Source organism: Humulus lupulus, chromosome 8 (assembly GCF_963169125.1).
Source record: "Humulus lupulus chromosome 8, drHumLupu1.1, whole genome shotgun sequence".
NCBI lineage: Eukaryota > Viridiplantae > Streptophyta > Magnoliopsida > Rosales > Cannabaceae > Humulus > Humulus lupulus.
This window is the reverse complement of record NC_084800.1, coordinates 17,334,093-17,359,457: the sequence shown is the minus strand read 5'-3', so window position 1 is coordinate 17,359,457 and position 25,365 is coordinate 17,334,093. Positions and strand designations below refer to the sequence as shown.

General features: G+C 35.4%; 2 protein-coding genes across 2 annotated transcripts; both read left to right on the top strand.

The window, feature by feature from the left end:
* The first annotated feature begins 2,738 nt into the window (after window positions 1-2,738).
* On the top strand, window positions 2,739-3,578 carry LOC133795085 (protein FAR1-RELATED SEQUENCE 5-like). Its single transcript, XM_062232536.1, has one exon. The coding sequence runs from the start codon at window positions 2,739-2,741 to the stop codon at window positions 3,576-3,578; it is 840 nt and encodes a 279-aa protein (XP_062088520.1).
* A 19-nt stretch (window positions 3,579-3,597) lies between these two features.
* LOC133795084 (protein FAR1-RELATED SEQUENCE 5-like) lies at window positions 3,598-5,234 on the top strand. Its single transcript, XM_062232535.1, has 2 exons — window positions 3,598-4,941; window positions 5,024-5,234. The coding sequence occupies exons 1-2, from the start codon at window positions 3,598-3,600 to the stop codon at window positions 5,213-5,215; spliced, it is 1,536 nt and encodes a 511-aa protein (XP_062088519.1). The 3' UTR covers window positions 5,216-5,234.
* The last annotated feature ends 20,131 nt before the right edge of the window (window positions 5,235-25,365 follow it).

The following is a 25,365-nucleotide window of genomic DNA, read 5'->3' as shown; positions in this document are numbered from 1 at the left end:
TTTAAGCAAATTAAGTCTACGAGGACGTGCCTAACAGAAAGAATAGGAATTTTCCTATTTATAAGCAGAAGTGGGAATCAAGGATAAGAATGAGTTAAAGGGAGATCAAGGAGTGAGAAACTCATGATCATCATCAATGTGGCACATTTATATAAATTGAATTCGACAGCATATGATTCTATAGGCTTTGTGAAATTGATATTTTTTTGTTACGTGCAAGGTATGTACATCTTTTTAATTATGCAAAACCAAAAATAAAATAATTAATAACCTTCTTTCCGAACTATATGATGAGAGAGTTAGTGGAAGATGTTCAACTTGGAGTGTTTGTTCCAATTATGTGGTCTCAGAAAGATGACATAAGGTACTCTTACCCATCTGCCAATCTTTTTCTGCTTTTCTTTGATGTAATCCTTTAAAAGATCTTAAACTCGTTTTATTCTTTTCTTTCCTTTTTTCTATAAATAATACAGAAAAAAGGAGTTTTGGCAACTTTTAATACTTATTAAGGATGTAACCTATAATACTTAGGCATAAAGTAAAATCACTCGCGAAAAAATCTGTAAGCCAAAATCTATTTGGTAAAAGAGATATAATTAATTGTTTAACAATTTTGATTAAATCTATGATCAAGATCTGAAATAAACTGTTCTTGGATTTATAATCGCACATGTATCTCCAACATTAATAGTACTTTTTAAAAAAGTTCATCCAAATTGGCTTCTATATCTATATGCCGGAGAAGTACACTATATAAACTTTTTACTATTAAGTGAAAGAATAGCTAATCAACCATATATTATGTCACTTTTATGTGATGTTTAGTACCTTAAGGTGTCGAATAACAACACTCTAAGTAAAATATAATTCTCTCCCATTTTATGATGGGAGAAATCCCTATTTTTTTCTTCTTTTTTATTTTTTTCAAATGACATGTTGGTGTTCTTCAATCTCTCTTGAGAAGAAATTTTTTTCAAACCCTCACGCCATTAATTTTACATATTATATATGTATAGATTTCTTCTCTTAATAGGTGATGTTGTTGGTTCCCATGTTGTAATAATGTGGAACTGCTATCTCTTTTTTATTAGCAAGTTTTGACACTCCTCAAAAACGTATCTAGTAGACTATATTGAGTTGGAGTTTGTACATAAATTTGGGAATCATTATCATATTCTAGACTATAATGTACACATTATAAAGCTTAGCTTAGATGTGCGGGTCTCTCTCCCATAACATGCACGCCTGTTGTGTCCCACATATAAACTTTTATCCACTCTAAAATCACAATCATATTGGACCAAAACAGCAACTGGTCAAACCATATGGATAAGTCATTCAAAGCCAAACACAAATTAAGATTTATATATATATAATTAATATCAATAGTAAATGTAAGAGCTTGATTACTATTTCAGGTGGGTGGGTGGATAATACCGGATGTGGGGTCATCTATAAAATAGTTAAATATACCATCAAAAGGATCCAATTAAATCCTCATTTGATTGATATTCATCTTCCCATATCTTCATGTGGGGTCTCCTTTTACATCTTTTTTTTCAGTTGCAAGCTCTCTATGTGGTCCAATATATATTATATTAATAGTTGTGTATATATGAATATATTACCATGCTGATAGGCTTGATATATGTATAGTTGAATTTAAGACTCCAGAGGATACATAATTTATCATCTAGAATCAAGAATCCAGCTACTGATTTCATTTCATTTACATATATATATATATTGTGTCCTTACTTTTAAAAGAAGTTATAAATAAATATGTGCCTCTTATTTTATTTAGAAATTTACTATCTTGGGATGTAATTTTGCACAGAAGAGGAGATCCACCGAGTCGATGGACAAATGTTTTTTGATGCGCATAGATTTATAAAATGGCATCGCCGCCGGAAACTGTTTTTTTTTTTTTTTTTTTTAATAAAAAATGGTTTTTCATATCTAATGGATTTTATTCCGAAAATAGTATAATTATAGGAACCAAATTTTCTATCCCAATTCATGTCCCAACCACTTATATGTGGACAACTCAATTAAAATACCACATATACATTTAACAGATTTTTTATTAACTCATATACTTTTAACACCACTGTAAGTGCAGGATGACTTCTTTGCAATTAATTCTCTTTATTAATATTTTTATTATTTACAAAAACCCTTTCAAATTCGTTTCCTTTTTTTATTATTGTTAGTCCTATTAAGCTTCTCTTTTTAATTTGATCAATAAAAACTATCAGATTTCTCTGCCTTATAGTCACTCACAAAATTCTACATATATGGTCCTACTGTGAAAGATTAGTAATATATATATATATCTCTACTTTTTGTTCTATTTGATTTATTTATTATATATATATATATATATAAAAAAAATCAATCTTGACTCATATGCTAAGAACCATATTATATTTCTTTTAAATACTATTAAAATTCTTTATTAAAGGGTAAATCTTTACATCAATATAGACTTATATATGAATATTTGAAATTGAGAGATATGTTTGAAAAATTATTATATATTGAGTTGATGGCTAAATTTTATAAATTAAAATTCTGATCAGATTTTTGTATAAACCTTTTTGTTCTTTTATATATATATATATATATATGTTAAGTCATGTAGTGTATTCTAATAAAATTATCAATTATCAAAATAGTGTCTAATATTTTATTTGTTACATGAATTTATAAAATTTATTGTCTTTTTATTGAAGAGGATGGACAATACTAATTTGGTGGAGAATGATTTACAATCACGTCGAAAAATAGATTTTGAAAGTGAAGATGGGATATTGTCTTCAAATGTTGATATAAAATCTCTTCATTCTAAAATTGATGAAGAGGCAATACCAAAGGTTGGTATGGAGTTTAATACTGAAGAGGAAGCTTATAATTTTTATAATGCATATGCGTATAAGATAGGTTTTAGTATTAGAATGAGTAAAATGCATAAAGATTTTTTAGATGGACGGATAATAGATAGAATATTTTGTTGCTCATGTGAAGGTCATCGAGAAAAAGATAAACGGGATGTTATAGTGAAATCTCATCGTGCTGAAATGAGATTTGATTGTTTGGCAAGAATGAAAATCAATTCTCGTCAAAATAGTAAATATCGTGTGGTCGATTTTGTTATGGAACATACACATGTGACATCAAGTCCTAGCAAAAGTCATTTACATAGATCTCAAAGAAGATTGACTGTAGCCCAAGCTGCCGAAATTGATTTAGCTAACATCTCAGGAATTACTCCTAAGGCAAGTTATGATTTAATGGCTAGGCGAGTTGGTGGGTGCGAGAACTTTGGATATACTATTGTTGATTGTCGAAATTATTTGCAGAGTAAACGAACAATTCAAATGAGAGTAGGAGATACTGGTGGTATACTTGAATATCTTCAAAGTATGCAATTAGAAGACCCTGCTTTTGTTAGTGCCATGCAAGCTGATGAAGATGATATGATAATCAATATCTTTTGGGTAGATGGAAGAATGATGACATATTATTTCTATTTCGGTGATGTTGTTTCCTTTGACACAACTTACAAAAAAAAATAAAGAGTGTCGATCGTTCGCAATGTTTCTTGGGGTGAATCATCACAAGCAAATTATTATCTTTGGAGCTGCACTATTATACGATGAAACTGCTGAAACTTTTGCTTGGTTATTTGACACTTTTGCTAAAACAATGTCAGGAAAAAAGCCAAAGACTATTCTTACTGACCAAGACGCAGCAATGGAAAAAGCTTTAGAGTCTCAATGGCCAGAAACAACTCACCGTTTATGCATTTGGCACATATATCAGAATGCTGCAAAAAATCTTAGTGGGGTTTTTCAAAATTTTAGAGAATTCACAAAGGATTTTAGTAGTTGTATTTATGATTATGATGAGAAGGATGTTTTTATTGAAGCTTGGAATAGTATGCTTGAGAAATATGATCTTAGAGACAATAAGTGGCTAAAAAAAATGTTCAATTTGAAGGAAAAATGGGCATTGGTATATGGAAGAGAGACATTTTGTGCAGACATGACAACTACTCAGCGGAGTGAAAGTATGAATAATGTAATTAAGAATTATGTTAGCTACAAGCATGAAATACCAAGATTTTTTCAGCATTTTCAAAGATTAGTTGAGGATCATCGGTATGATGAGTTGAAGGCTGATTTTAAAGCAACTCAAACTTCATTGTCATTGTCTTTGCCAATAGAAATTTTGAAGCATACATCAATTGTTTACACTCCAGCTGTATTCAGAATGTTTGAGAAAGAATTTTGCAAGGCTTATGATTGTGCTATGAACATTAAAAGTGAGAATGGAATAGTGTCAGAGTATACAGTGACCCCTCATGGAAAGGTTTATGAGCATATTGTTACATATGATTCTTCTAATGATACAGTGACATGTGGTTGTAAGAAATTTGATTTTGCAGGAATTTTATGTGCACATATTTTGAAGGTATATTCATATAGGAATGTCACAAAAATTCCTTCTCAATATATTTTAAAAAGATGGACAATGCATTCAAAAACTGGAATTTCTTCAATTATGCAGAGCAAGAGTGTGTCTGTTGAAGATGCAAAAGCAAAAATGGCAAAACGTTACAAAGAAGTTTGTAGAATGCAAACTCAGCTAGCAACAAAAGCCGCTGAAGATGAGAAAGCATACAAAATTGTTGTTTCTGCGTTTAGTAAGATTTTTGTAGATTTGGATGCAAATGATAGAGCTCAAGGGAAAGAGATTTCAACTTCTACTACCAGACATAATGATATTGAAAACAAGAACAATAATGGAATAAGTGATCAAATTAAAGGGTTTAAGACTAAAAGAAAAGCTCATGGTGGATCTAGAAGAATTAAAGGTGCACTTGAGAGAGCCAAAAATAAGAAAAAGATGGTTAAGGAAGATTCTCCATCACAACAGGTAATGTTCACTTAGTTTTAAATATTGTCATTTATAATTGTTTTCATAGTCTCTCTTCTAACCGTATTTTGATGTGCTATAGGATTTTCATGAACAAAAAGCAAATGATCAAATCAATAATGGAAGTGGAATACCGTTTTTGTCTTCTAATTATTTTCAAGAGAATATGTCATCTTCATCAGCAAATATAGCTTCCTTGCATCAGAAAGAAGTATTTATATTGTCACATCTGTCATTTATTCTATGCTTTATTTATCAAACTTATTTTCTATAATAATGTATTTAAAATCTTAATTTCATATTCCACCATATACTCATAATTATGATGGTTATGAAGATCTAAATGAGAATACAAATATGACTGAACTATTGCAACAAGTAATTAATTGTGTATGTATCCATATATTGTTTGGAGACATAATTTTATTAAATATGATGATATTTACTGTAATTTTTCTTTTTTACAGGCTATATCAACTCCTACTACATTTCAAAGATTTATTGGCAATTATTTTCAAAAATCACCACAGTGATAATGAATAATTTGCATTTTGATATATGGTTTGAGACTTTATATTATAAACTCTTTGTGATCTTGGCCAAACATAAAGAGTTTTTTGTTTTAATATAAATTTTTCTCTGTTTTTGTTAGTTTGGCGATTGATTATTAAAATCTATGATGATTTTTTTTTTAAGTTATCTATGGTGATTCTTTATTTTGTGTTTGTTGTCCTTGTTGGAACTTTCCTTTGTTTGAGGCTCCTCTCCTTTGATTTGGTTTAGTAAAAATTTTAGTCCACGTTTAAAATTTTCGGTATAATAAATTTTTGTTGGTTCATAGTCCTATTTTCTTTTATTGAATGAATTTTATTTGATATATATATTGTAATATATATATATGTATATTATATATAAATATGAAAGTGGAGAAAATTAGCAGAGAAATTTGGGAAGAGACAGGAGAGAGAATGTGGCATTTAGAAGAGATTGCAAATAATTTTTTATTTTTTTCGTATGGGACTGCATAAAAGAGGTCATTAATTGCAAAGAAGTCCTCTTGCACTAACGGTGGTGTTAAAAGTATATGAGTTAATAAAAAATTTGTTAAATGTATATGTGGTATTTTAATTGAGTTGTCTATATATAAGTGGTTGTGACATGAATTGAGACATGTAAGTGGGATAGAAAATTTGGTTCCATAATTATATATGAGTATGCTTTGCCTTTACAAAATGAAACCTTCCTAATGGTTACATATTAAATACTCTTTGATTGCACAATAATTACAAAAAAATCATGTATATTATATATCACAAAAAGCTGCTTTTTCATTACTACATTTTGTGGAAAAAAACGCCATAAAAACGTTTAGATATATTAAATATTAGAAGGCGGCAATGCTCTAGCGAAAAAAATAGTGCAATCATACATGCGTGCATATAATTACCAAATTGTTATAACTCGTGGTCCACAGTACTCATCTATATGTATCGTTATTATGGTTTTAAAAATAAGCGTGGTATAATATTAGCATTTGGTACTAGATACCAGGCTCCAATTTATGACAATAATTTATGTTTGGTCCTAAACATTTTTTTCCCATTTGAAAGGAATCATATCCCTTGGTCACAAATCAAATCGATACAATAAATATTCTCTTAAGCAATAATAGTTGTTGACGATGTTCTTTCTTTTATCATTATTATAATAACTTTCACTTTTTTTTGTTTGTTGAAAAACAAAGTTTTATATTGATTGACTCAATTTGTTGAAAGGATATTCCACCTTCCTACTTGTAATTAAATAACACTATGTACAGCCTTTAACTTTCCAACAAGCTGTGTTTTGGTTTAACTTAGAGACTGCTTTTGGCCTCATGACCAACCCGAATATTAACTCCGATACAAGTTCTATACTTTCGATCCTCTATTTTTATTTTTGTATAATTTAAGTTTAATTTATATATATATTACATGCAATATATATTTACATTATACAGTACAAACTACAAACTATATAAATAAATTAATGCATACGTGTTCCCTCGTACGTACTTATATCCTTACCAGACAAAAGTGCCAGAGCAATTGAGTTGGTTTCATATGTAGAGTCGAGAGACGTTATTTAAGACATGTTGTACGATGAAATAATAATGTTTCACTTAAATATTTAATACAAACATTCAACATCCATTTCTTTAATTTATAATAAATCACCATTTAATTTTTATTTTTATTTACATAATCCAATCACACACAATTAAATGAAAACTCTATTAGAGTTTGATTATTAGTGCTGTTTCTCATCAACTTACACTAATAAAAATGGATACCACACTAATAAAGATGTGTACCACCATGTAGTAGCCTAGCTAAAACAATACTTCCCTTTAAAAAATAAATAATAACAAATAAAAAGGCAATATTCTTATGATATGTAAAATCTCGTGAAATTATACTAATAATTGACAAATGGGTGGATTAGTTTCCTTTTTATTTCACATTCGGTCCCACTATATAGCAAATTAATGTAATGACAATATGTCGAGTAGGACGAACCACGAGTTTATTTTTAAAAAATAAAATAAAATATTTATATATTTTTTTTCCAAGCTGGTAATAATATTCTTGACTACGTCTGTACGTAAAATGAGTCTGTGACCTACACCTACTGACCATCAAAATGGTACACCACTGTGAGATATATGTATATTTTTTTTTTATATCTATAGACGGATATAGGTTTCGTATATACGTGTGTATATTTCCAAAGATTTATATACCTAGCTAATAGAGCCAATTGTAGAGGAGTTGGAAAGAACATGGTATGTCATCTAAGTGGGTACAAGTAAGTATATGCAGTAGTACTCATCCTCGAGACGCAATTATATATTACTCCACTCACGTTACATCCTTAAAAAAAAAACACTGAAATAAAATATATATAACATTCACAGTCACAGACTATATATCCAAAGGGTCATCAAGGAATAATTTGAATTTTCAATAATTTCAAATGAAACTAATTCTAGAAAACAACAACAACAACAATAATAATAATATTTCCATCATATATACATAGAAAAATGCACGAGAGGAAACTACGATATGGAAAACTTCCCATCAAATATATACGTTAATGCTGTACGTGCGTAATATATATAATTATTAGATTCAAAATATCTAACACGTAAAAATAAATTCATAGAATATGGAACGTGATCCAAAACCTAACACAGCGAAACATGGGTCTTCGTCCCATTGTGGCTTTTTGGGCATGTGCTTTGCTCAGTTATGAAATGGGAGCAAACTCATGGTGTGGGAGAAATTTTATTTAATTTTATGTCCCCCAAAGTAATGGTATGTATGGTCATTTTTACCAGAATGAGATTTATCTGTAATAATAAGAAAAGGATCATCAAGACCAAAAATTATAATATAAAGTTACCCACAAATCGAAGAGGATATTGTTATATCTGTACAACAATATGAAAAAAGTTAATTTTGATACTTTGTCTTTAGCAACTATTTCAATGTACTTTAACTCTGCGGCCTAATTGTTATAGAACAATATAAGAATAGTAGCCAAATTGTTATTTGACATTACATAAAGCTAGCAGCAGTACTGTAGCACTTGAATCCAATATCCATAAAATCAGCCAACATTTTTTTTAATATACTTTATTACATTAGGAACCCTAGGGTCACTCCTCACACATACACCCACCTATATATATATATAAATATATATGTTTGTGTGTAATGAAGACTAGAATCCCACACTATTCACACACACTCAAGACTCATCAACCACCAAAAATTAGCTATATAGACATTACATAATATATTTTTATATATATATATATCCTTAAATTGTAACATTTCTATATAAATTTTGTGTGTTGATTAATTAAAATATTTTTATAAGTAGTCAAAATCTCCAAGTTCTAGAAAGATGTCCCACATTAATTATATATATGGTTGGAGAGGGATAGAATTTGACATTATTTGTATTGGAATTTAATTATGAAAAATTAGGAGATGCAACTTCAGTGGCATGGTCTTTTTTTCTCTGTTCCTCTATGAAATTCTTTGTGTGTATTTTGCTGAAACTTTAATTAGAGATCCATTTAGAATTACATAAATAAGTATTTATTTCTAAATTATTATTTTAAGAGAGCAAATGTGTTATTTTACAAAAAAAAAAAATAGAACGAGTGCTCAAATATTTCTATTTTTGGAAGGATTAAAAACGGTTGACCTAGAGAATGTATAATCTTTTGTAATGCTTCTCCCCTAGCCAAACAAATAATTTTGAGTCTCACTCTCTATCAGGTCCACTCATTTTGGTTCAAACACAGAGTCATAGTATGATGAGTCATAACTCACTATCCCAATTTACAACCAAGTATTGTGATGGCTGAATAGACAAAACAACACTTAGGAAAGCTCTACCAAAAACAATATGGAATTATGTTTTGTTTTCTTCCTCTCTTTTCAACATTACTCTTTGCCAAAATTGCATATAAAACGAACAAGTAATAAATTATACAAATTAATGACTAGTGGTTTGGTAGAGCCAGATTACAAATAAGACATTGCATGTGATTTGAAGATCCAAAGTTTGGAGTGTTTAAGAATAATTTTTTTCTTAGGTCAGAAGTTGAAAGCTAAAGATGGCAAGGGTCCAAATTTTTGTAACTCAAACGACCATAGCACTTTGTGCGGCGGATATTGGTAAAATGTTTGTTTTATTATTAAAAATGGCCCAAAATGCATCTTAATATCAAAAGGTTTATATTTTGTAAAATTATTATAACAAAAATGACTAATCTGTATAGATCGATCTACAACATGAATATTGTTTCACATTCCCATATCATTTGTATTCATTAATTATTTCTTTCTTTTAATTTTGGTATATAATATTCACTTAGTTGCGATATGTTTTCTCATCATATACAGAATACTCTACAAAATTGTACTTAGACGAATTACATGAGACAACAATTTTCGTAGAACTATCGTCTCATGTTAAAAATAAACATGAGACGACAGTAGCGCTCGAATTGTTGTGTCATGTCAATTAAAACATACATGAGACAACACTTCCAATAAAATTGTTTTTACATGTCTACTTTTAATACATGATGACATTTCTATACAAACTGTGGTATAAAGTCATATAATTTTTGTAATATTATTAATTAAATTTGTATGTTTGATATATTCAATATGAATGCTTAATATAAAAGATAATATTAATTAATAATTTGCAATACTAAATATCTTTTGTTTTAAAAATAAGCTACTTAAATATTTATCAGATTTTTTAACAATATTTAATATTTAATATTAGTTATTAATAAATAATTTATTATATTTAATATTGAAAACCATGGTTATTTTATTTTTTTAGTATAAATATATAAATTAGAATATAATGCCACATTTAATAAGTTTTTTTTTTAGGTAAATAGTATCATTTTTTTTTCTAAACTAACGCACACAATTTTTTTTTTTCTGAAGTTAATATTCACTCAATACTTGTAACGACCCAAAATTGCTAATAAAGCTTAAGGTCATTGATTAGTGTTCCGGGAGGACATAATTGATATTTATGTGAATTATTGATTAAATGCATGATTATATGACATGCATGATTAGATGAGTATATGGATATTAGATGCATGTTTATGAGTGTTGAATATGCATGTGGGCCCTGCTTTGTTCACAAGGGCATGTTTTTAATTTTGGCCCGTTGAGGCATAAATGTAATTATATGTGATAAATTTTTGAGACCATATTATTATGTGGATATATTTGCAGCTTGTGGCTCGAGGCGATCCTAGTGAGCGGTTTAACGAAATAGTCACGGTGGGAATTTATACCCGGCTCGAGGGAGCCTGGGGGTATTTCTGGGAACTTGGGAAATATATTAGAGATTATTAGGCATTGGGGAAAATAATTGGTGATTAATTAGACACTCGAGGAATTAGCGGGAATTGGGAGCAAATGACCAAAATGCCCTTATAGTGTTTAAAGGCTTAGGCCTATTTGGGAGGGCAAAAGGATCTTTTGGAGTTTTAGGGGGATAAGTGTTATTCTGTCTATTTGGAGTTAGTGGAATTTGTAGAAAGAATTGGAAGGTGAAGGAAAGAAAAGATAAGGAGAAGGAAAAAACAAATACCTCTTTCTCCTCCACTTGTTTTGCCTATTCTTCACCATTTCTTGTGGATCTTGGAGCTGGAAACTTAGAGAAAAGTCTAGGCAAGGTCCTAGGACTCTGATCCTTGGAGTGGCTAGAAGTTCAGCAAGATTTAGCTCAAGTTAAGGTAAGGTTTAAGAGTTTGGTCTATTTTTTCTAAATTTGTAGAAGTTGATTCTGATTTTGAGTTTTGGATGAAAATAAAGGGGCTTGAGCTTGGGGATTTGAGGAACTAAAGGCTGGAAGGGCATAGAAACAACCTAAGGTCGGATTCTCTCAATTAAGGTAATCAATTCTAACCTTAAAGTTATGGGTTTCTGGTTTTCTGATGGTGTTCTTAAGCTCTTGAGCTCAAGTGTGATTTCTGTGTTTGATAATGTTTTTGGCTTAGTTTTTTATGTTGATGGGTTGTTTTGGTTGAGTTATAGTGGGTAGTAAGGTCAATTTTTAGGTTGGATAAGTTTTGGAGTGCTTTGGAAGAGCTTTGGCTTGGGGAAGTTCGAAGGGAAAACCCAGAAAATTCATTCATGTTGTTTGTAGCGCTGTAGCGCTAGCCTTGGAGCGCTACAGCACTAGCCTTCATTTCTTGGGGGGTTTTTGTCCTTGTTTGTAGCGCTGTAGCGCCCACCTTGTGGCACTATAGCGCTACCCTGCCTTCAGAAGTGGGTTTTGGGTGTTTTTCTTAGGGTTTTTGCTTGGGGGCTCAAGGGTCGATTCCACCACCCCGTTTGGTGGAATTGAGCTTCTCGAGGGCTTGGGATTGGTCCCAAAGTTGGGTTACGGAATTGAGTTAATGATGGTTCTATTCTATGGTTGTGACTAGCTTTTCGCTAGGGCTCGGATCGGGATCGTGCTCAAGTGTAGCTTCAGTTAGCCAAAGCGCTCGGAAACAAAGGTAAGAAAATTGCACCCGGGTTTGTGGTTATGTTGGGACTAAGAGTTCCCTATACTTTTATGTGATGTTATAAGATGGTATTATGCCATGGGGACATGTGATAAACGGCCTAAGAGTGCCGGAATCAATATTTGTGCACAGGACGCGACTCAGCCACTAGTAGCTGAGGTTAATCAAATAATCACTGATCTTGGCCTAAGCGAGCCAGAGTTAGTGGGTTGAACACTGGGCTCAGCCTAAGTGAGCCGAAGACAGTGACTTAAACAGAGGGTGCGACCTTAGGGTGTCGACCCTAAATATTGTGTGATATGTTTATTGATATTAATATGATGATTATGGCATGCTCATTGTCTTGATGGTTAATTATTGGTTGGTTGGCTTATATCACTGATTATGTGAATGATGCGGTCTATTGAATATTTGATTAATGATTTGTGAGTTATCTGTTTACTATTTTTTATTATGCAATGCAATAGAGTTTTCTTGCTGGGCCTCAGCTCACGGGTGCTACGTGGTGCAGGTAAAGGCAATGGTTTGATGGTTCAACCATGAGTTGGAGAGCTCTGGGGGTGAGGTGTACATTGTCAGCTGCTCGACCGCCATGGTCGAGGGTTTGTACAGGGACGAAAACCTAAAACGTATATTTTGGCATTAGAATGGCCATGTTTATTTATAACTTTTAGAATTTTTTGTAAATATGTCTTTTAAACCTTGTTTTGGGATCCCATGTACTAAACAATCATTTTAATGAGAATTATCACCAAAATCTTTTAAACTCTACCTGATTATGACTATAGGATCACGTTTTCATTTGAAAGACTTGATTAGCAAGTCCTGCACTATTTTAAACACATAGTGTAACGGTCTTGGTTATCCAGAGCGTTACAATACTTTAACCCATTCTCCATCTCTTTCTCATTGAAAAACCCTAGAAGAGTAAAATTAAGGAGCTGCTTATTTTACTGTCGCCTCTCTCAAAATTTCAGTCACGCCTTCATTCTTCTATTTTCCTCTCTCAGTTTTACTCACTCCGACCAACACAGGTCTGAAACAACAACCAAAATTTTTGTCAGTTCTTCTCTTTTCCCTTTAGCCAGTGACCCCACACACCTCTTTCCCTCTTTCTTGACGCACGACCAGCAACAGCTCGGGGCAGGGACGATGAAGATGAACGACTTGCACAAGTGAGGGGCTGGGATAGACGTAAAACATGTTGCAACAGCGAACAAGGTATGGGTTTCTTCATCTGCTAACGGTTTGATTCTCAGTTCTTCAAAATTTTGTTGTCTATAGAATGGTTTGGTTCATGTGAATCTGATTATAGTATATATATTTTGTACATTTTGCATGTTATGTCGTGGATTTTCTATGTTCTTTTGCTAACTATTTGGGACATACTCATATAATTTGATGTTGAGTTTTATGTTAATTTGTTTGAACCTGAATGTTCTGCTTGCCTTTCAGGTAAGGCTTTGTTTAAGTTTGTAAGTGAGGTATGTATTGAGTATTATATGGCCAATCGATATTGCTATGTACGATTGAACTTGGCTACTAGCTAGTTAAAAGCTAAAAAAATATTATTGATCTGGCTATTTGTTTTGATTATTATGAAATTTATGAAGATTTCATAGACTAACTTCCCTTCTAATTTCTAATTATTATCTAGTACTTCTGGTGGTGCTTGCTAATGTTAGGATTAATGCTCTAAAAGCATGAATACAAACATTTTATTGAATAAAATAAAAGAACAATTTTATTATATTTGAATATTATAATTATTGTTTGAATTAATTATATGATAATATCAAGAAAATTCCTTATTCATTCATGAGAATATGATCTTATATTAGTATGAGAGAATTAAGATCATATATAATGAATAAAATAGTTAGTAACATATTAAAGTACAGAATCTTTAATAAATGGTTATGAGTGTGGTTTAGTAAGCATACGAGATGCAAGTGATCTTCTATATTCGGATTACTGATGTGGATAAACATGTTAATAAATGTGTTGTATATAATAGAGATTATATATGACAAGAGCGATAAGAATTAGTCATCTTTATAAACTTGTCGTTTGACATAAAGATTTGATTCTTATCATAATAAATGATCATTTGTAGATCTGTCTAAATCCTGAGTATTCATGAACTCTTGTTTGTGTTTATTGGATCTTTTGATTCACCCGTTAATCTTTCTTAGTATAATGAGGCTAATGACTTTTGTTTTGAAGATTCGATATCATGAATGGCGAGGAACATGAATTAAAATAATAGAATTCATACTTTCCTAACAGATCGAATATTGGTTCCCTTAAGGGTTAGTTCTGGAACTGAATAGTTATTGAGCTCAAATCTATAATTTGATTATAGATTAATTATTTGCTAGTGCATTAAAGGTACTTAAGGATCAAGAGGTCATTAGAATGGTAAAACGGTAATCTTGACCAACTCTAATTAACGAACCAATAAATAGAGGACAAATAAACTCTTTAAATATAATTTTGTAAATACTTAGAGTGAAATTCCATATTTATAGTGGAGTATTCATGGAATTAATAAATAAGATTGTTGGATTAAGGAGTTTAATTAATAATCTGGTTTATTGGAGTTTCGTATTATAGGTCAAAGGTCCCCAAATCACCTCTGTCTTACACTGTCAAGGGAATGGATGTCAAAAGAAAGATTTTTAGAGAGAAGGATTTAATTGCAAAGGAATTAATTTTCTAGGGCAAGGAAATAATTATGTGATAATTATAGGCAATTGATTAATTTTTTAACTATATAGTTTTTATTTTGAAAAACTATAGGTTAAAATAAATATTAATCTTGTTTGGATTAATGCATAAAGAGAGATTAATAATTATCTTATTTATAATAAGGTATTTATTTATTTATTTAAAATTGATATTTTAAGATAAAATTAATTTTGAATTAATTGATATTTATTTTGGGATAAATATATGGTCTTAAATATTAATTAAAGAAACAATTGAGAAAATTAGGAGTAACCCTAATGGTGTGGTCGACACACTCGCTGTACAGTGAGTGTGGTGCCACACATAGGGATTTCCTATCTGTAATACCCCGGTTACTCTAAGACCGTTACTGTGGACTTTAAACAGTGCTTAACTCGCTAAACGAGTCATTTGGTTATAAACGTGTATCTAGGTGTCATTAATAGGCTAAGGTGAAAAATCTTGATCAAAAGGAATTGATATATTTTATTTAAAACATTAAATTGTACATGGGCTCATAAAAGTGTTTACAAAGTTATTTACAATCCAAAATAGTCATTACAGTATAAAAATTACAACTCCCCGACCTAAGCGGCAAAAATAGGGTTAACCCCTAGTTCCTCTGAGAAACACCTTGGTCGTGGTGGTTAAGCAACTGCATATGTACACATCGCCCCTTATGCTCTCCACTCAAGGCTGGGTGAGCTTTTCTTTCCCTTTACCTGCACCACATAACACTCATGAGTCAAGGCTCAGCAAGAAAACTTATTACTACATGTATATAATATCAATAAATGATTATGGAAATCATTCTGGGGCTTGCAACCCTAATCAGATAGTGAGTCACACTTTGGGCTCCACACCCTAATCAGATAAGTGACTATTAAGTCATACTCTGAATAGATGACTAATAAGTCTATCTCTAGGGCTCTGCACCCTAAGCCATGTGACATTCAGTCACCTGAGCCTTTTGGCCCTGACTCTACGTAACTAGCCTTTAGACTAGACAAACACTTTTAGTTTTCATCGAATATGAGCCAACGCCTTTGCCTCATATTCAGGTCTTTTTGGGTGAAGAAGTATTTCAGGCTCTTGTGGTCTGTGTAGATCTCACACTTTTCTCCATAAAGATAATGCCTCCATATCTTTAAAGCAAAAACCACAGCCGCCAACTCTAAATCATGAGTGGGATATCTCTTTTCATACTCCTTCAACTGACGAGAAGCATAAGCAATTACCTTCTCTGATTGCATCAAAACACAGCCCAAACCATGATGAGAAGCATCACAGTAAATCACAAACTTCTCCTGATTTTTTGGAAGACTCAGAATCGGAGCTGTAATCAACCTCTGCTTCAGTTCCTGGAAGTTGTTCTCACATTTATCTGACCACACAAATTTCTGATTCTTGCGTGTCAGCTCAGTCAACGCAGAAGCAATTTTTCAGAACCCTTCCACGAAACGCCTATAATAACCTGCCAATCCAAGGAAACTTCTAACCTCAGAAGCATTCTTTGGCCTTGGCCAGTCTCTGACCGCTTCAATCTTCAATGGATCTACCTTAATCCCCTCCTTACTGACAATATGCCCAAGAAAGGATACCTAAGATAAGCAGAACTCACATTTCTTGAACTTAGCAAACAATCTGTGTTCCCTCAGTCTCTGTAGAACCAACCTCAGATGCTACTCATGCTCTGACTCAGACTGAGAATATACCAGAATATCATCAATGAAGACGATCACAAACTAGTCTAGATAATCCTTGAACACTCTGTTCATCAGATCCATAAAAGCAGTAGGGGCATTAGTCAATCCAAAAGACATGACTAGGAACTCATAATGCCCATACCTGGTACGAAAAGCAGTCTTTGTTATATCTCCCTCCTTGACCCTCAACTGATGATAACCAAAACGAAGGTCGATCTTTGAGAATACATTCTTACCTTGCAACTGATCAAACAGATCATCTATCCTCGGAAAAGGATACTTATTCTTAATTGTCAGCTTATTCAGTTCTCTGTAATCAATACATATCCTCAGAGAACCATCCTTCTTGTTTACAAATAGAACTGGCTCACCCCAAGGTGAGAAACTAGGCCTGATAAAACCCAAATCCAACAGTTCTTGCAACTGTACTTTTAATTCTTCCAACTCAGCTGGGGCCATTCTGTAAGGTGCTCTAGACACTGGCTTCGTCCTTGGTGCCAGTTCTATAACGAACTCAATTTCTCTGTGTGGTGGCAACCCTAGCAAATCTTCTAGAAACACATCCAGAAATTCATAAACAAGTCTAGTATCTTCTGGTCTCACTGGCACGACCTGAGTGGTATCAGCCATACTGGCTAAGAATCCAATGCAACCTCCTTGCAATAAATCCCTAGCCCTCAATACAGAAATCATAGGTAGGCAAGGTCCATGCACAGCACCAACAAGCACAAAAGGATCCTCACCTTTAGGCTCAAAGGTGACCATATTCCTTCTGCAATCAATGGTTGCCCCATACTTTGCCAACCAGTCCATACCCATCATCATATCAAAGTCAGTCATAACCAACTCTATCAATTCCACTGACAACTCTCTGCCCTCCACTGTCACTGGCAAAGCTCTAACCCATCTCCTGGATACCACTAACTCTCCAGTGGGTAACAAAGTTCCAAACCCCACAGCATAAAAATCATAGGGTCTACCCAATCTATCAATAACACTACTAGCAACAAAAGAATGTGTAGCACCAAAATCACTCAAGACATTATAAGGGGTTCTAGCACTAAGAAGCTGACCTGTAACAACTGAGGGAGAAGCCTCAGCTTCTGCTTGTGTCAATGTGAACACTCGAGCTAGGGCCGAGCTGTCCGCTTTCATGGGTTCTTCTTTTCTTGCCTTAGGGCAATCCTTTTTAAGATGGCCCACTGCCCCACATGAAAAGCAGGCCCTTGCCCTACACTCTCCCAAATGATGCCTCTTGCATCTAGGGCACTCAGGATAAGACTTCCAGGCTTCACTACCACCTGGACGACCCATAGAAATACCACGGGGCCGCCTATCAGGACTTGGAACTGGGAAGGTGTCAAGAACCTTCCTCTTCTGCTCACTGGGGCCTATACCCCTACCAGAACCCACAAATGGAGGACCTGTCCTCCTAAAATCCTTTATGGCTGCACTGTCACGCCAGATCCTGTTCTCTGCACTCTCAGACGTGAGTGCCTTCTCAACCACCTATGCATAGGTAGTAACCCCAGCCACAGTGGTGATACGTACATCACGGGCTAATATAGGCTGAAGCCCCTGAAGGAATCTTTCTCTCCTGGTCCCATCAGTGGGCACTAGCTCCATGGAAAATTTTGCCAAACGATCAAATTTCAAGGCATACTCAGTGACTGACAGACTTCCCTAAAGTAGCCTAATAAACTCCTCAGCTTTAGCTGCCCTGATGGCATCATTATAATACTTCTCATTAAACAGAGTCTGAAACTCTTCCAAACTCAGGGCATTAACATTCTTGGCCTGGGTAATCACTTCCCACCAAATTCAGTCATCCTCCCGAAACATATAAGTGGCACAGGCCACCCTCTCATTACTAGTTACCCTCATGAAGTCAAGGATGGTGGTAATCATACTCATCCATTGTTCTGCCTTGGCAGGATCTGCACTGCCCTCAAATACCGGAGGTTGCTGCTTCCTGAACCTTTCATAGAGATGTTCCCACTTATTTCCAACCTCAGGGAGTTGCTCAGCTGCTGGCACCGACAAAGGAGGTGCCTTTGATACACTAGCCACTGCAGGCACTTACTGCTGTTTCAGGAGATGAAGCTCTTCTCCCTATCTCAACACTGTTGCCTACAGATCACTGATTATCTGCTGCCAGTTTACAGGAGCTGGCTGTGGAATCTGTGACTGGCCATTCTCCTGACCCTGATTATTATTATTATTATTATGGCCCTGATCACTCTGGCCAGCTGAAGTATCTGTCTGCCCTGGATTCATTCTTATCTGACACCTTGCTGAAATAATGATCAATACAGCCAGTCAGGTAGCAATAACTAAACCTCTTGCTGCCTTACGGTCCAAGAACAAGCAGACAATTATCATATTCCACAGTCATAAATTTATACAAGCAGATACATGTTTATAGCATTTAGCACTCAGCATGTATCACATAATAGTTCACAATCAACCATACTTATAAGTATGTTCCAGCAATCTCAGTACTAATTAGCACACATTTGCTAAGGATATAATATTTCAGGGCACAGGTTTAACAAGGTGTCTCATGCATACATGTAAAGCATGTAGACTATATTTAAGTAGTTATACATATAACCACATAAATAGTTACCAAACCATGAGTCGAGCTTGACTTCAGTGATGTGTGTACATGCCCAGCCAGTCTATAGGAACCCTAACCTTGGCACGCTCTGATACCAAGTTGTAACACCCTGGTTACCCAGAACAGTTACGATGATCGGTGAACCGAAAATTTGACCCGCTACCCGAGTCCTTTGGTTAAAAACGTGCTCTAAGTGTTATTAACAGGCTAAGGTGGAAAACCAATAAAAAGGAAAAGATATATTTTATTTAAAACATAAAACTGATCATGGGCCCCATCAAAACATTTTCAAGTTATTTACAGCTGAAAATGGTCATTACTATTTCAAATTTACAAACCCGCCCACCTAAGCGGCAAAAATAGGGTAAACCCCCTAGTTCCTCTGAGAACTCCTTGGCCGTGGTGGTCTAGCAGCCGCATATGTACACATCACCACCTAAGCTCTCCACTCAAGGTTGGGTGAGCTTTTCTTTCCCTTTACCTGCACCACATAGCACCCATGAGCCAAGGCCCAGCAAGAAAACACAATATAGCATGATATAATATCAACAATGATCATAATAATCATTCAGGACTATCAGTCCAAACAGTTAAGTGACAGTCGTAAAATTCACTAGGATGGGGACAACTCCCTTTAGCCATGTGACGATAGGGTCATCGGGGCTTAACAGATAAGTGAGCCTTTCACTAGCTTAAACAAGATAGGTGCATGGTGACTAGACACCAACATAACCTTCCTCATGACCATAAAGTCATAACCCTGCAACACCGTTCCCTAGCCATGTGACAAACGGTCACCTAGGCCTTAGGCCCTGGCTTTGAGTAACTAGCTTAGACTAGTCAAGTGCTTATAAGATTCATCGACTTTAGGGTTGGTCTAGCGTTAATGCCTTAGAGTCAATTAACGATGATATCGATTAGATCTAATCTTCATTTGACCCTGCGTTCAGGACGCTTATGCCGTTTCTGACTCTTAGGTCAGTGTCCCTGACTAGTCAGTGCCATATACAAGTAAACAATATTCACTAGCATTTAATATGCAATCCATAACCACATTTATCAATCAACATGCCTCAACAACAATCATGCATGTCACACACACAGGGTGTAGTTTTTGACTCCTGAGATCGATCAACCTTTTGGTTCCTTAGCGATTACCTAATCACAACCAATTATAACCTCCATTAATGAAAATCAACATGGAAAGGGTCTTAATCTAAACCCCACTCTCGGGACCTCGAAACATGCCCACACAGTGAGTAGATTCGATCCCGGGCCTTAAGGATTGAGATCCCAAGCCAAAAACCCTTAAAAATACTCAAAACGGGACTTTGAAGGAACAGAGTAGTGCTACAATGCTGCTCCCTAGCGCCCCAGCGCTATTCTCAGAACCCCAAAAACGCTCAAATGCCTCCTGTGTAGCGCCCTAGGGTGGGCGCTATAGCGCTACCTCCAGACCAGATACCCCCTGAAACCTCCTTCAACTCCTTCGATTCTAACTTGATTCCAATGCTTCCAAATCCCATTTTTGATGCCAAATGAACCCATAAACCATCCTAACATACCTCAAACATCACAACCATAAGAACCCTAGCAAAAACTCCCAACAAAACCAAGATCTCAACCTAGAAATCACAACTGCAAAACATAACTAAAACAGGGCAAACCAGGGAATTTAATGGCTAGGAACTTACCCAAAGCTCAGCTTATGATGCTCTTCAATGGAGGAACACTCTCCCAAACTCCCAAGGCTTACTTCCCAAGCTTGAATCCTCAAGAATGGTTCAAAAATCTCAAAGGAAATGAAGGAAATGATGGTACGGGAAGGCTCTTGAAGAAGCTCTGTTTTTCTACCTCTTTCACAGCTCAAAAATGGTTTATATCTATCCTAGGGGTGAAAAGACCAAAATACCCCTAGGTCAAATAAGGTTTTCCAAAGGCTCCCAAGGGCAAAATTGGTATTCCCCACCAATCTTGTTAATCATAATTAACGCTCTCCAATTCCCGCTATTCTCGATAATCTCAAACACCAATAATTCATATCCCGTTTCCCTTTAATTCCCGGTAACGCTCTAATCATTAAAATCACCCCGAGACTCATCCCGAGTCCCGAACTTAAACCTGTTATGACTAGACCGCTAATCAATAATCCAAGATCGTCTCATGCCGAATAGCTCGAACGAACCCACATACATGCATTTAACATCATATTATAATATAATTAACATATACATGCATTTATCAACTAATGGCATAATTAAGCAAATATGGCCCTCCCGGCCTACTAATCCCGCCATTAAACCACATTGGAGAATTCGGGGCATTACATAAAGGTTCCCAGAGCAAGTCCTGACCTCGGAGATGTCGAATTCTACTAAATCGGGTAGTAGGTTCGATCCCGATCCCTTAGGTTCAAGTTTCTGTCACTTAAAACCCATTTTGGCCAGATTTCACATTTTGAGTCGCGACCCCAAGCACTTGAGTCGCAGCGCCGCTCAAGTCAGGAGCCCAAAGCTCTCTCTGACAGAATTAGCGCTGCGGCGCTCCTAATTGGCGCTGCGACTCTAATAGCCCAGCAATACCATCTTCTCCTTTGCACAGCTTAAGCCCCAGAACAGGGCTGCAACTCGACCTGGAAACCATATTTTCCCCCTGTTTTTTCTCAAATCAAACACAACCAAACCTTCCTCAAATCAATCCCAAAATCAACACCAATCATCACCACAACACAACCAACATTTAAGCAACAAAACCCAAGCTTTGAAAACACATAAAACCACACCAAATAACCACTTCTAAGATCAAAACTCTCAAGCTTGAAACAACATAAAAATAGAGAAAAAATCCAGAATCTAAGCCTGGAAATCTTACCCCAGTTACGAATTAGACCTCTTTCAATCACTGAACAGGATCCTAAGTCTCCAAACCTTAACCCTCAAGCTCCAATTTCCACTTAGCTTCAAGACTCCAAACCGAGAAGGAGAGAAAGAGATGATCGAGAGAGAGATGAACCAATCTCCTCTGTTTTGCCTTATACCCTTCTACAACCAGCCAACCTTAAGTCTATCCCATGGTCAAAAGACCAAAATACCCCTAGGTCATTTATTTCCCTCTCAAGGCTAACAACGGTAAAACCGACATTTCCCACTTATCCCGCTAGTCATAATTAACGTCCTACAATTCTCGTTACTCCCAATTTTCTCAAATAGTAATTAAATCATATCCCATTACCCGTTTATTACCAGTAATCTACTAAACATCAAATTACCCCAAGGCTTACCCCGAGCCTGGTAAATTACCCCGTTATAAGCAAACCACCAATTTGCATTCTAAGATTGTCTCATGTCGAATGGCTCGAACATATCCACATTATAATGTGGTATCATCCATAAATCACCAACATGCACATAAATATACATATATGCAATTGTAGCGCCCCGGATTCTCTGTTATGGTTTATGGCTGGATTAGTAGGCCGGGAGGGCCATAATTTTTTAATTACGCCATTAAATGTGTTTATGCATGTATATGTGAATTATATTATGATATGATGTTATATGCGTGCATGTGGGTCCACATTTAAATAATTATGCTATTCTGATAATTTGGCCCATTGAGGGTGAATTTGTGTGTTTGGGTGCATAACTTGATTTGTGAATGAGATCCCATTATTATGGAGATATATTCGAGCTATTCGGCATGAGACGGTCATATATAATGGATTAGCGATTTTACCATAATGGGGTCAATTTTGGGGTAATAGAAATGTTCACTTGATGATAAATTGGGAATATTTGAGATCAGGGTGAAATTTTGGAGGTTTTGACTATAGTGTCCCCGGGGGTGTTTTCGGGACCCCGAGCACCAGGTTTTATTTGAGGTTACTTAAGCTTGAAGTAGTTGTCAGATAGAACGTACATTAAGAAAACCTCTCGTTCTTCCTTTTGTTAGCCCGTTTTACCGTTTGAGCATATTCGAGGATATCTCGTGTTCTGGGAGTCGGAATCAAGCGAGGATTGAGGCGTAGCGATCCTAGGAAAGATTAGAAGCTTCTTAACCGAAGGATTTGACGGAAAACAACCCAATCGAAGGTAATCAAGGTTTAAGTTTTGAGTTTTCTGAGTTTCTAAGCTTTGAATTGATTTTGTGAATTTTTGAGTTTCCGATTCGTTTGAACCTTGGGTTTTGAGGGTTTTGATGCATGGGGAAGCTTGGGAACTTTGTTTTGATGATTGGGGAATGTTTAGATATGATTTTGGAGGCTTTGGAGTGATAAAATCGCGGTTGGGAATGGCCCAGGGTGGAGAGCCGCGGCCCTGTTCTTGAGGCGTCGTGGCCCTTCTTTGAAGAAGCAGGTGGAGGCTTTGTGCCTGCTGGGCGCCGCGGCCCTAGTTGGGGGGCGCCGCGGCCCTTGCCTCTGGGAACCCTGGGGGCCACGGCCCAAGGTGCCAGGGCCGCAGCCCTTGCCCTGTTTTCACCCCGTTTGCTTGTTTTGACCCCGGGAACTTAGTTTTAGGCCTCGGGAGTGTTCCTACTACTTGGATTAGTTGGGATTGATCTTCCGGAGGCTAGATATTGGTGTGGGAACCTATGTTGATCATTATTATTAATGATGTCTCATGTTTGGTTTTAATTAGGTGACTGCTAAAGGATTAAAGGTTGATCGTTCTCGCGGGCCGTTCTTTTAATCTTTCTAGCTCGAATCTGAGGTAAGAAAACAGTGTATGAACACAGCTGCACCCTGTGTAGGTATATGACATGCATGGTTTGATATTAAGGCATGTTGATTGATATATGTGGACATGGATTTCTTATTAAATGCTAGTGAACGCTAATTACCTGTTTGAGACACTGATTAGTCAGGGACCGACTCTAAAGTCGACGATCACGCATTGAATGGCTCTATGGCATTAATGCGAGACCGGCCCTAGGGTCGATGAACATATAAGCGCTTGCCTGGTCTATGACCAGATGATTATAGCCAAGGTATATGACCCCGGTGACCGTTTGTCACAAGGCTAAGGGACGTTGTCCATAGACTTGACTCTAGAGTCGTGAGGAAGGTTATGTTGGTGACTAATCACCTTGCACCTGTCCTAAGAAAACTTATGAATGAAACACTTATCGATTAAGCCCTGGTGACCCTATCGTCACATGGCTAGAGGGAGCGATGCTCATTATTGTGACTTTTGGCTATTGTCACCTATTTGTTGGACTGATAGTCCTGAATGGTTGCTATGACCGTTGTTGATATTATATCGTGCTTTACTGTGTTTTCTTGTTGGGCCTTGGCTCATGGGTGCTATGTGGTGCAGGTAAAGGAAAGGAAAAGCTTGGCCAGCCTTGAGTGGAGAGCTTGGGCGGTGTGATGTACATACAGGGCCGCTTGACCGCCACGGTCAAGGAGTTCTCAGAGGGACTAGGGGTTTACCCTATTTTTGCCGCTTAGGCCGGCGGAGATTGTATATATGGAACTGTAGCAACTCTTTTGTATTACAAACTACTTGTAAACATTTTAAAAGGCTCATGAGCAGTTTATTTACTTAATGAAAATTGCCCTTTCCTTTTTACTGGTTTTGCACCTTAACCTGTTAACGACACCTAGATCACGTTTTTAACCAAAGGACTCGGGTAGCGGGTCGAATTTCCGGTTCACCGTAACTGTTCTGGGGTAGCCAGGGCGTTACAGCAATTATCATCATATATTTCACATAATAATGCATTTAATCACATAATTGCATAATAAATCAATTATGACCCTCTCGGCCCCCTAATCTAAGCTTAAACCATATTAAAGAATTTGGGACATTACACTATCTCTGGGATTTGAATTTTGAATTTCAAATAATTGGTTTTATTTTATTATTATTTTTTAAATATGATTTAAATTAAATAATTAAATAAGATTTTAACTGATCAGTTTTATTTTAATAGAATAAAGATTAATTAAATTAGTTAGTTATCTCTATAAACTTGAAAAGAAGCTATATTTTTAAAGAAGATTGTTTTCATAGACTGTTGGACTCTCTCTCTAAGACATAAGCGATAGTTTTCCTAAACCTGAAAACTATTCAATTCCTCTTCTCGGTCTTTATCAAACATCTCTAGATCTCATGTGTTGAGTACATCTAGAGAGTCATAAATTAACCTTTTGAATTATACGTGCCCACACACGTCCTTGTGTGTTTGAGCATTGGTATGGAAGATCAAGGTGTGAGCTTTCAGAACTTGGAAAGGAAGATCATTGATTTTATACA

Coding starts and splice junctions, on each gene's coding strand:
- LOC133795084 (XM_062232535.1), top strand. CDS start 3,598: ATGTTTCTTGGGGTGAATCATCACAAGCAAATTATTATCTTTGGAGCT. Junction 4,942..5,023: donor AAGATTCTCCATCACAACAG/GTAATGTTCACT, acceptor GATGTGCTATAG/GATTTTCATGAACAAAAAGC.
- LOC133795085 (XM_062232536.1), top strand. CDS start 2,739: ATGGACAATACTAATTTGGTGGAGAATGATTTACAATCACGTCGAAAA.